This window comes from Perissodus microlepis, chromosome 10 (genome assembly GCF_051167445.1).
Source record: "Perissodus microlepis isolate ML-2025 ecotype Zambia chromosome 10, ASM5116744v1, whole genome shotgun sequence".
Taxonomy (NCBI): Eukaryota; Metazoa; Chordata; class Actinopteri; order Cichliformes; family Cichlidae; genus Perissodus; species Perissodus microlepis.
Genome location: NC_140470.1, coordinates 7,636,727 through 7,648,370, shown reverse-complemented (window position 1 = coordinate 7,648,370; position 11,644 = coordinate 7,636,727). Strand labels below are relative to the sequence as shown.

General features: G+C 40.1%; 2 protein-coding genes across 3 annotated transcripts; both read right to left on the bottom strand.

The window, feature by feature from the left end:
- Positions 1-34: 34 nt before the first annotated feature.
- ggnbp2 (gametogenetin binding protein 2) lies at positions 35-8,019 on the bottom strand. Of its 2 annotated transcripts, none has more exons than XM_084941693.1 (14): positions 7,899-8,019; positions 6,980-7,087; positions 6,702-6,782; positions 6,317-6,570; positions 5,984-6,082; positions 3,864-3,977; positions 3,535-3,744; positions 3,265-3,439; positions 2,990-3,178; positions 2,773-2,905; positions 2,533-2,658; positions 2,305-2,453; positions 1,986-2,198; positions 35-812 (listed from the first exon to the last, which is right to left on the bottom strand). In XM_084941693.1, the coding sequence occupies exons 2-14, from the start codon at positions 7,070-7,072 to the stop codon at positions 609-611; spliced, it is 2,040 nt and encodes a 679-aa protein (XP_084797819.1). In that variant the 5' UTR covers positions 7,073-7,087; positions 7,899-8,019; the 3' UTR covers positions 35-608. The 2 variants fall into 2 exon arrangements, with proteins under 2 accessions (XP_084797819.1, XP_084797820.1); XM_084941694.1 differs by lacking the exon at positions 7,899-8,019 and adding an exon at positions 7,623-7,852.
- A 1,397-nt stretch (positions 8,020-9,416) lies between these two features.
- pigw (phosphatidylinositol glycan anchor biosynthesis, class W) lies at positions 9,417-11,605 on the bottom strand. The gene is made up of 2 exons (XM_084941697.1): positions 11,466-11,605; positions 9,417-11,081 (listed from the first exon to the last, which is right to left on the bottom strand). The coding sequence occupies exon 2, from the start codon at positions 11,076-11,078 to the stop codon at positions 9,612-9,614; it is 1,467 nt and encodes a 488-aa protein (XP_084797823.1). The 5' UTR covers positions 11,079-11,081; positions 11,466-11,605; the 3' UTR covers positions 9,417-9,611.
- Between the last annotated feature and the right edge of the window lie 39 nt (positions 11,606-11,644).

Genomic DNA, 11,644 nt, shown 5'->3' with positions numbered 1-11,644 from the left:
ACAAAAAACCAAACAAATCACGCCATACAAAATGTATACTGCATATTAATAAATAATCTTTATTTAGTAAAGTCTGCACATTGCGCTTTGATGTCACACCCAAATCATTTTTAAAAATGGATGTTTATTCTCTGTAAAATTTCATATTTAGAATTTCTGTACACATTTAAAGGTACAACTTTTGTCACTACACTGAAGTGTCACCAAAGAGAAACAAAGTAGAAAAAAAAAAAAAAAAAAAAAAAAAAAAAAAAAAGGGAATAACCCCCAACAAAACCAAACATAAAACAAGATTCCTAAACTTTATCCCTACCATCACAGCTTGCAAAGCTTGATTATTGATTCCACTGTGCTTACCCCGATTTCCCCCAGAGAAGACCAACAAATAGCTAGGCTTGGTCAAAGAGAGCTACAGGTAAGAAGTGTGTTGGTGTGCAAAAGAGAGAAAAAGAGATGACAAAGAGAAGATAAGAATCACATTTACTATAAAGGAGAAGTGACTGAACAAGACACAAAAGGTACTCCAAGAAATCTTTCTAACAATGTTGCAGCAGTGGTCGTGAGTGTTTTTTTTCCCCCTCCCCCAGTAGGGAGATTTATTAGTGCAGTTAGTTGACACTAGTTGTGGCAAACCACTTTCCACAGACCGGCTTACTCCGCTCAGTGGCATGGCAGTAGTTTGTGAATTTCTCTTTCAGGAGCTGTCGGTACTGGTGGCGGTTGTTGTAGAAAGACTGGTTTCTTTCTAGAAACGCCTGAATTTCATCCTGCGTGAGACAATTCTCTTCGTCGGAAGTCACTTCTGAATCATCCTGTTTTAAGAACACGAGCAGAATAGAGAACGTGAGAGCCAGAACAGAGACATAAGCTTCTGAATTTCTGTAGGCAGACTACAACTAAAGATGTTTTTTGTAACCAAAAGAGCTAATCAAGAGCGGAGAAACGTACAAAGCATTTTAACTGGGTGGTTGAAGATGTATCTCACCGTAATTTAAGATGTAAGTAAGTGAACTTATTTTTCTCAGTTAATCATATCCGTCAGATAAATTTGCATGACATTGATAGTGAGCCACATACAAAGCTGTAATGCTGTGAATGCTATAATTACATGAGTGGTACTGTAAGTGTTCGATATACAAGTATAAGCCACTATTTTGAGGAAAAAGCATGTTCTGTAGATGCAACTTTTACATCCTGGTGACTTGTGGAAATTAAAGTTATGCATCTCTTGCAGGAGCTTAAAAATAAATGCCCGAGTAACTATGTGGGGCTGCTGCAGACATAGTGGCCGAGTGGTAAGATATGCTTCAAGAAGGACTGTGTCCAGAATTATTGTATTAATTCTAATTTTAAAAACCTGATATGTAGCTTAATGCAGAAAACAAGCCAGCTTCCCAGCCAGTTTTTAAGGTAGGTGTGCTGAGGTTTAACTGGGCCATGCTTGAATCCTTTATATTCATACTGATAATCATTTATTGTGCCGGTATTCCGTTTTAAACTTATGCAAATATACCTGAAATCAGAACACAACTTGCATGTGTGATGATTTTGTCAGGCAGCAATAAATCCAGATACAAGCTCGCTGGCTGAAGCTCACCTGAAATACAGGCTGCCTATAATCTTTGTAGGAATATAAAGTGTCTAGGCTCATCTTCTTGACAGTCTCCTCACTCACAACACTCATAATAAAGCTGCAGTTCATGTTAGTGTTGCAAACTTTGCATCTGCACCTAGGAGATCATTCATCAGAGGCTCTAGATGTAGATTGGAGTGAGTAGAGCAGCAGCAGTCAGAATTTGTGCACTGGGTGAGAGAGATTGTGTTGCTCTGAGCAACTGTAGCACAGCAGTTATGTATAATTTATTCACACCATACTATCTGACTGTACGTTTTTACCATCCAGTCTCCAAAGCTCAAAAATGGTATTGAGGACGTTCCTGTGTAGTAGTTACTACATCTCTACAGTTAACACATTTCTCACTTACCAGAAGTTCTACAAGACTTATATTTGCCATTGCAGGCCTCATGTGAAGGCTGAGGTTTTTCTGATGTACAGTCCACGGTAACCGTAGAGCAATACTGGCAAATGTATCGCCACATAAGGTGGAAAAGATTTCTTTGGTTCGACATGTGTGCGTTGAAGGCAGACTGTGGCCTGTTGTGTTCCCATCTGACATGAAACCTTCACCTTTCTGAGCCTGTGAAAATGTGCATCATGTTAGTGGGTAAACAGTGCTAAAGATTTTGCATACAGCATATAAAAACAATAAAAACAAAACAAAACTGTGTACTTTCTCGCCTTACCTCATTGCTACAGAACCCCTTGCCCTTCCTTTTTTTCTTTTTACTCTTGCACTGTGCGTTTTCCTCAGAGTGTGGCCAGCAATCAACACAGCTGTCTATTCCATCCTCCTCCTTGTCTTCAGCACAGTGATGAAGGTTTGGGTCATCTCCTTCAGAAGATAAAGAACCGTGAGGCAAAAATATATGAACAATATCCTAAAATGAATCTTTGTTCTTCTCAAAACTGACCTGCTTCATCGTGGTTGCAGATTCCCTCGGAGCAGGCGATGTCAGAGCCTTCTCGCGATCCCGTCTCGCTGCCTTCCATACTTGAGGAGTAGCCGCAGTCACTTCCATTGCTGTGTGCTGACAAATCTGGAAAAATGGATGAGAACATTTCTGTTTTCCAGCTTCAAACTAAGACCCGTGTTACTTATGTAAAACCCTCCTTAAAAATACAGGACTGATGTCTGTGTACATTTGTTTTACCTTGTTTGGTGTTGTCTGGGCAACGACAGGAAGTGCTCCTATTGGTGGCGACGGTCTCATCACAGCCGGCTTCATCCTCCTCATCGCGGCTTCCACAGACCTTGCAACTGCTCTCCACAGACTCAAGAGAACCCTGGGAGTGAGGTAAAGAGAGATGTAGCTGCAGAACAACAAAGATAAATAAAAAAGGAAAGCCAGATTATTAGATCATGATTACCTCATCAAGATTCTTCTCCTTGTCCTCTCCCTCCTGTTCAGATGTATCAAATCCGCACTTGTTTTTGCGTCGATTTTTTCGCTTTTGCCTCTTTTTCTCCTGCTTCAGCTCTTTGGCTCTCTCCTCCTCAGACAGCTCCTCGACAAACTGCTCCAAACGGCTGATGCCCTGCATCTTCTCCACTGCCATCTATGCATGTAGTGAAAGGGACATTACCTCAGAGTTGCAACAGCCACAGTTTATTTATCATCTGATAAACACGTAGCCATATGTACCTCAAAACTTTTACGTAGTGCATCAATTCCCAAATGGAACAATATCTGCCAGGTCTGCTCCTCGGCTCTGAGTTTCTGCCAGATTCTGTGGAGCCGCTCATAGAGATGAATACCCAGACAGGTCAGGACTTCCTCTTGTGCAATGTCAATGGTTTTTGCATGTCTCTCTCTGCGTCTTAAGGAAAAAGTTAATAAATAACAATCAATTGAAATCAGAAATTATCAAAAAGGTAGAAAATTACTCAAAATGAACATTTGAATCTGACTTACTCGTATCCTCCAGCGAACTCAGGCTCTGCCCTGCCGAGGAGATGAGCGATAAAGTCGGTTTCACAGCAGACGTGGATGTGCCGTTCATGGGGGCAACAGCACAGTCCCTCATACAGCGCAGCACAGTACCCCTTCTCTTTATTGCAGTCCACCTCCCCAACCAAGATGTTATATGCCCTCAGCACTTTATTTTTACAGTCTGTGCAAAACCTAAGGACAAAAAAACAAAACAAAAAACAAACAAAAAACCCCCCCCACACTATTAGTTTCCTTTTAACAACGAAAAAAATAACATTTTACAAATAAATGTTAAGATAGTTAAAGATTACCTGTGTTTACGCAAGTATGTCTCCAGCGTCTCAAGAAGACAGGCACTGTCAATCAGTACCACCTCATCTCTGCACTCCTGAGACATCAGCTCCCACACATCCATCCAGCTTCCCCTGTAACATACAATTATTACACCGATGTCATTCCAGTGAACAGTTATCAGCTCCTAAACCTGCAGAAACGGATTTTTTGGAAACAGTGGAGATAAAGTCTATCCAATACTGACATGTCATTTTAAATAACACGTTATAACAGTTTGGATATTTACACAGACAGCAGACACAGACGTGTTATCATCATCATCATTAGGAGTCATATCTGAGGCCAGTTATTTTACCTCTCTTTAGTGAGCTTTGTAAAAGGGAAATCTCTAGCTCTTTAGCTTCTAAATGCTCTTCTATGTTGATTTCTATTGCCAGTATACATATTATGAAAAATGCTATACTGCTGTGAATATCAAGCAGAGGGGCTTACAGACTGACATGCTAATACCTTGATTCACACAACAGCATTATTATCAGCTTTAGAGGGATTGGCATAAGTTAACCTGTTTTGTTTTCAACAACTTACTGACCAAACGCAACGACCACCTTCAAGCTCTTCAATGCCAACACAACACAACTGAATGAAAGATATGGGTGTAACCAGGAGTTTCAAACACTTTGATCAACAAGACTGAGTGTAAATGTCTTAAATGCATGACTGTTGTAGAGCATGGCTTAAAAAAAAAAAAAAAAAAAAAAGTGTTTATATTCACAATTCTGTTATAGGCATTTTACCAATTATGTGATTGTTGTAAAGAAAAAGAGAGAAACATTTTTTTCCCCTTTTTCCTCACAGGCCTATTTTTTTCCTAGCAGAGCACAACTGACACAACACTGTGGATATTTGTCTACCACAAATATATCAATAATGCCACTCATTTGTTTATATACCTACTTTTTCTTCTTCGAAAGAACGTGTTAGTTTTATTTAGAAAAAGCATCACGCAGCATGTCCAGAACAGCAGCTCTGACTCTGTTTCACTACTTGCAGCACAAGTAGCACAGTAACATGAAGTGTTGCTAACTAGTTTGCTGGTAAAGAACACTGAACTCATCAGTTTCCTTTTTCAGCAGAGCCACAACATATGCAATGGTATGTGCAATGTATATACACTTATACTGTCACGCAAAGGTTTAGGGTCACTAATGAAACCTGAAGCACTACAATCAGCTGATTTCAGTTCGTGTGTCAGAGGAGGAAAACAGCAACGGAGTTTAGAGGGTGCTTGGGTGCTTTGAAAGGTGCTATTTTTAAATAAAATGTATCATCATCATTATCATTATTATTATTATTATTAGAGTGTGAATATGGACATTTTTTTAATTTGCACAAAAGGACGAGATAAGTGGTAAAGTGGAAAACTGCATCCAGGACAGAAACAACCACATTATGCTGCTAACACAACTTCGGTTCTTTTGCAAGCATCTGCACAGACTACATGCTAAAGCTAAGTTAGTAACTGCATTATTTTCAAGAAAAGTGTTATGTGTAATATGTGGAATGGTGACTTGAGTCTGCAGAGGCCTGCAGAGGCAAACATAATCCTGTGAAAATGTGCATCATGTTAGTGGGTAAACAGTGCTGAAGATTTTGCATACAACATATAAAAAGCAAAACAAAATTGTGTACTTTCACGCCTCACCTCATTGCTACAGAACCCTCTCTTTTTACTCTTGCACTGTGCAACTCCAACACTGATCACAACAAACAGCGTAAAGACCTCAAACATGTACAAACATTTGAGCCACAGCATTCAATTAATTCGCATGAGTGTTGCTGCTTGGTGGTTACTCTCAAAACGGAGCCAAAGAGAACCCAATGAGAATCAATAAGAGAATTGATAAGAAAGGAATCAATAACGGAATCGGAATTGCTAAATTTTTATCAAATCCCATTCCTAATGTGTACATGGGCCATTTTCAACAAGTTTACCTGAATACCTGATCATGTTAACACAGATGAAAACCGTGATTTGTCTTCCGTCACAATTCTCTTAATTCTTTCATTTTGTGAAAAACAACATCTGAAAGAACATGTTAATGAGCACAGAGATAAAAGTAGGAGCATTACTCACCCCAGAGGTTTTGGCTTGTGTGTGTCTAAGGAGTGTAACTGGCAGCGTTTGTTCTTTTTACTTTTCGGAATAGCGTCAATCACGTCATTCAATTTTGCCCTGTTAAAAAAAATTGAATAAAATAAAAAATGTAAAAATTATAACGACTTTAAATAAAGCATTAGTGTAAGTACACTACTATCATCTCTGACACTAAACTGGAAAAGTGGCAGTAGCTACTGTCACTGCTTGTTAGAAACCTGAAAGCCTTGCGTGTACATATAAGAGTTAAAAATTTATATTGATTAACACTCTGACCTGTAATAAAGCACTGTATTTTTCTCTCCAGCTTACCCATGGACGTAGAAGAGCGTGTAGAGTTTCTTCACATCTGCCAAACATGTCTTGGTGACAGAGAGCATGCCTGTGGGTTTCACAGTGAGGGGCTCCAGGGCTGGGTTTCCCGATTCCACTAGATGTGAGAAGAGACGCTCCACACTTCGTCTGCAGCCCACGCATGGCACCAGCTGAGCTAGTGCAGTGTACACCTCTCTTGATGCCACCATCAGAGCAATATTCAAGTCCTGCTGGTTCAACTTTGAGTGATACTGTGAGCCAAAGAATCACCACTGTTAGCAAATAACAGAGGGCAAGCTACCTCTTTTAAGCTAAGCTTGTGTAGGTAATATGAATTTTCTTTTTTTTTTATTTTAGAAGAAAGGAGTAGAACAAAACTCACCTCAGAAAACTGTTTCAAGTGTGAAGTGTTTATTTCGTGACTATCAACATCCATTACACTGTCAGAAAACTCCATTACCATCTGATGAGAGACACGAGGTAACTGTAAGGCTTAAACTGTGTTCCTGTGTTCCATATATCAAATGAGCATAATGACAGGCAAAACTGTCTCTTTGCTTTGACACTTTAACGGTACAGCAGTCACATGCTAGCTTCATTAACATTTCTTTTTTTTTTTTACTGTGGCTATACCAAAAGACAAAACAACAGCTTTCTCACCGTGAGTGTTTCATCGATATACAGGGGGATCTGTCTTGCCAGAAATGGGTATTCCTCTTCCCCCTCCCTGCAGATTGCTACTAGGCGTGCCATGACTTCCAGTTCTACCTGCAGATTACACACAGCAAACCCACTGATCAATTTGAACACAGGCTACAACGAGCTAATGCTAATCTGGTGCAGGTTACTACCGGCCAACAACACGATCTGACAAATCACCTGGTGCAAAGGGTGCTAATTATCAGCCATTTGCTGAATTTAACTACATGTGTAATGGTGCAAATGCAGATATAGAAACTTGGATACAGATTTGTACCGACCCTAGATTTATCCTGCTAAGTTAGCAAAACAACTTGGTAAACGAGAGCTTCAACAGATGACGAGAGCTGTATTGCGTTTAATGTCGTTATATTAATTTGCATAAGTTTGGACCAAAATAATTCCAGTCATTAAGACGTGCTTATTAGCGCTGGCATTTTTATCGCTGAGCAGGATAAACCAGTAACCGGCGAGTAGCAAGTTATCATTAGCATGTTGGCTAATTTCATTTCCCAAAGCGCTTTTAGAAAGTGAGGAAGCCAGTCGGCGTATTCAGGACGCGATGTTCTCCTCATAACGGAGTGTATGACAGCTTAACACATACTTTATATGTTACAGTGTTGCTTTAGTTTTCCTACGCCCAGTCGATGCGAGTAAACTTGGTTAACTTATCCGTTTGCTGATCGTCAGCGTCGCGAATCCTACAAAGCTAACGTTAGCAAGCTTGAATACGGCTAATATAAAGTTCAGCTGGGTGACTGGCTACTTAGCGTCCGACACTTTCGTCCGTTTTTTTTTTTTACCAACACTTACACGATTGATTTTTATTATCTTGGCAGATAAAGGCGCACGACTACAACTAACTATTGATTTCACTTACCCTCTCCTGAAAGACTCCTTAAAGAAATAAACAACTGCGACAGTGAGAGAAGCTGCTACGGTGGCGAAATCTTCATTACTGATTTCACCTTTGCCCTGCTCACGTAGGCGCTGACGTCTTAAAGCGTGCGGCCTACAGAGGGCGCTATGTTGGCAGGAAAAAGTCGATTCACGTTCACATTGTAAGTGTAGATTGAAACAAATCATAATCTTAGTGTATCAGAGTATAGTATATCATATTATAGTTCGTGGCAATTCAGACATAAAACTAAACTTAAATTCATTCATTGTAATTTACTGGATTCTTTAGAATAAACTGTTTCACGTTTCTAGAGCCGATGATAATGCTCATACGTTTGTGAGGATGGTGGTGGGAATAGACTGATGATAATGCACAAAGTGCATAATTTGATAAAATGATTAAACAAAGCGTAGATTTTATTGTCATATTTCGTTGTATAAACTAGAATAACCACTGAGATTTGAGTAGAACATTACTGTGAGAAAAAGAAACAGGTGGTTAATAGCTGCATGTTACATTGAGGGTTAGGCTATAATTTTAGCTCATTTTAACAGTCAGATTTGAGAGTGAAACAATTGTGATGGAGTTGAGCTTTATTCAAGGGGCCAAATAAAAATATTTCCCTTTCTTGTAGGGTCTGAAAAAATAACTGGTCAAATCAATATAGTGACAAATTATTCGTTTAATAATTTATCAGGAGTCCTTTGGAAGGTTATAGGTTTTGCATGTGCATCTTTATTTTACAGATTGTGATCAATGTCATATTCCAAGCCTTCATGACACTTTTTTTCTTCCCATCATTCTACTACATTTTGATCTTAGTTTTATGTGTCTAAACAATGCAATTTCTTCATTTAATTGTCCATTATTTTCTATTTAACCTTTCTATTTTGTGCCTGATCAATAGTTTGCATCTTGTCCATTTTCTCTCATTAAGTATTTTCTTTATGATAGACTTGGATAATGATGATGAGTGGTTTCATGGCTGGATGTTGTACAGGGTTTCATCTTTTTCATGGAAATGATACTGCGATCATTCACCATTTTGTCTGCTGCTGATATCCTGTTCCTTGAACTTAAAGAAGAAAGTCTGCACCTGAAGTCATGCTGTGGTACTACTTTTAGCTGTTCCTGTATTTCCAATATGTAGGGGTCATAACAGCAGGTAGCTCCGCATATTTGGTTTGACATATTTTTATGCCAGAGGCCCTTCCTGAAACAACCCTCAAAGGATTTTTTTGTCCAATCCCAGGACTGAACTGGAAATCTTTTACTTGTTAAGCAAGTGTTTAAATCATTACTTTACTGTGGTATTCAACTAAAATAAATTTTTTTAACCTGAATGCGTAATATATATATGGACATAACTGTAACAAAGTCCTTCTTCATCCTCAGTTTAATGTCACTCACTGTGAGTGGAATGCAGAATCTAGCAGCAACAGATTACATGTTTAGAAAAATGCATACAAATGCAAAATAACTGAGCCTCACTGAATATCGTAGTTCATGTCCTCATTTATTCACCCATATGCATATAAAAAGATATTTGCATAAAAATATTCTGCACAAGATTATTTTCAGCATGTAATCTTTTAAATGTCAGTTGTCCGGACTTTCAACGTCTGTCACTCCAGCAGTAACAGACATTTAAACAACCTTTAAAATAACACAAATCCTTTTCAGTGCACAGAATTACCAGAATTTGACTGTAATTCCATAGAAATGTAATACATATATCACAAAACAATTTATGAACATGTACAGCAGCAAAATACACAGTGAAAAAAAAGTGCTACAATTAATCGTGTCCACAACTGAGTTGGTCAATCCTGTCATGACATTGGCAAGCAAGAAAAACAGCAGCTGATTCCTGCTGACAGCTTGAATGAGGCACAGTCTCCCTATTTCACCGCTCTTTTTGTCACCATCGTAGTGCTTTTTGTACAAATTCCATGACGAAGGTACAAAGTGACAGCCGGATGCTCTTTTAGAGAACAACAGAATGATATCAACCAAACCGAGGCAGGACAGGAAAAACAAGGACTGTGCGACACTCCAGAGGCAGAAAGGGAAATTGGCCAAGCGGCGAGAGACTGGTTCCACAAGCGTCTGACATGCGTGCAAAGCAGCATACAGGGCGAAACTTCCCAACAAGAGGCTAACAAGTGTTCTGAGCCACTCTCTAACATTGGCTCGTGGCTGCATCACATAAAGTCCAATTTGAACTCCTGAAAGGTAGATGGCCACATAGCCAAATATAGAGAACAGGCCCTCTTTGTTAGCGTGCAGAAAGTCCTTTTCTCTGTCACTATTGTGGATGATAAAAGCTTTGAGCCCTGAAGTCTCCAGAGTGAACTGATAAAATACGCTGATCAGAAGGGCAAAGATCCACAGCAGACTGGTTGGTAAAACAACTAAAAGCACAGAGGCCATAACTCTGACGATGGCTAGTGTGAAGAAGAAATTCCAGTGGACGCCGTATTCTGTCACGTGCTCGTGGTAGCTGGTCATTTTGACACTCACTAGCCTCCCCATGCCAAGAGCAACCAGGGGCCAGACAGACAGGAGCTGCTTTGCAACATGACTCATTTTGGACCCTGAGATGTTCCTCCTCCGTGCTTCAGGGCACACCAGGGCATTTGCGAAGATAAACGCTCCAACTCCGAAGTCCATAACCCCTGTGCCATAGGTCTCCGTTTTAGCATATCGTCTTGGGAAGACACTGAAGTCTACGGCCAGAATGCTGATGGCTGTTTTCACATTTACAAACACCCTGAAGAGAGTCACAAAGGGAACCTGACTGAATTCAACGTGACTCTGCAGAAAGGCGCTGACAGTGTTCTTCGGGCACCCACAGCAGATGTAGCAGAACACACAAGCAGAAAAAAAGGTCAGGCTCACGGCGACCTGGTGGAGAACGCTGCTCAGAACAGTGCACGACAGGACGAGGGGTACAATGAGAGCACAGAGATCTAGAAGCAGGTGAGAAAACAGAGGGTGTGGTAGTGGCAGGTTCCCTTTGGCTTGATAGTAAAGTATCAAAAAGAGCCCTCTGTTGACAACACACACTGGGGAGAGGAACGAGCCCAGGGCCACCTCCTCCAGGCTGGTCCCATTGAGATTGCTGACAAATGCCTCCTTCAGTTCCCTCTGAGCCATGGCCTGCACACATTTGAATTCATTATTTTAGACGCTGAAAGAAAATTACTGGTAAAATCATTGAATACGCAACACAGACAGTGGAAGATTAAACCATCATGTGTTGATATTGCTGGGACAAGGATAGACTTTCTGAATAAAAGCTGAGCGTGTCCAGAGGTGTCACGGACATACAGGCGAAGCAGCCTTTATTAGCAGACACTGACTTTTAACGAAGTACTGGGAAAAACAATGTACCTAGATCATCAGCTGGATATGAATTTCAATTTGAACTTGCAAACATAATTTCACCAGTGCTTACTCAGTGCAGGATAGGAATTCATTTCTCTCGCCTGCTCTACGTCCTTTACACGCTACAAAGATTATTTACAGTTTATAAGAACTTACCCAAGGTTTGTCTGTTGCGGACTGGAAATAGCTTACAGATATACCGGTTTTACAGCATTTCTAATTACAACTGCTGAAAGCCAGGAGACTAACCCAACCATGATGTCTGCACCTACAGAGAATGCCTTCGCTCATTTCCGTATTGGTTGTCTTGACGCATTCAGGGGAACTCGGATTTC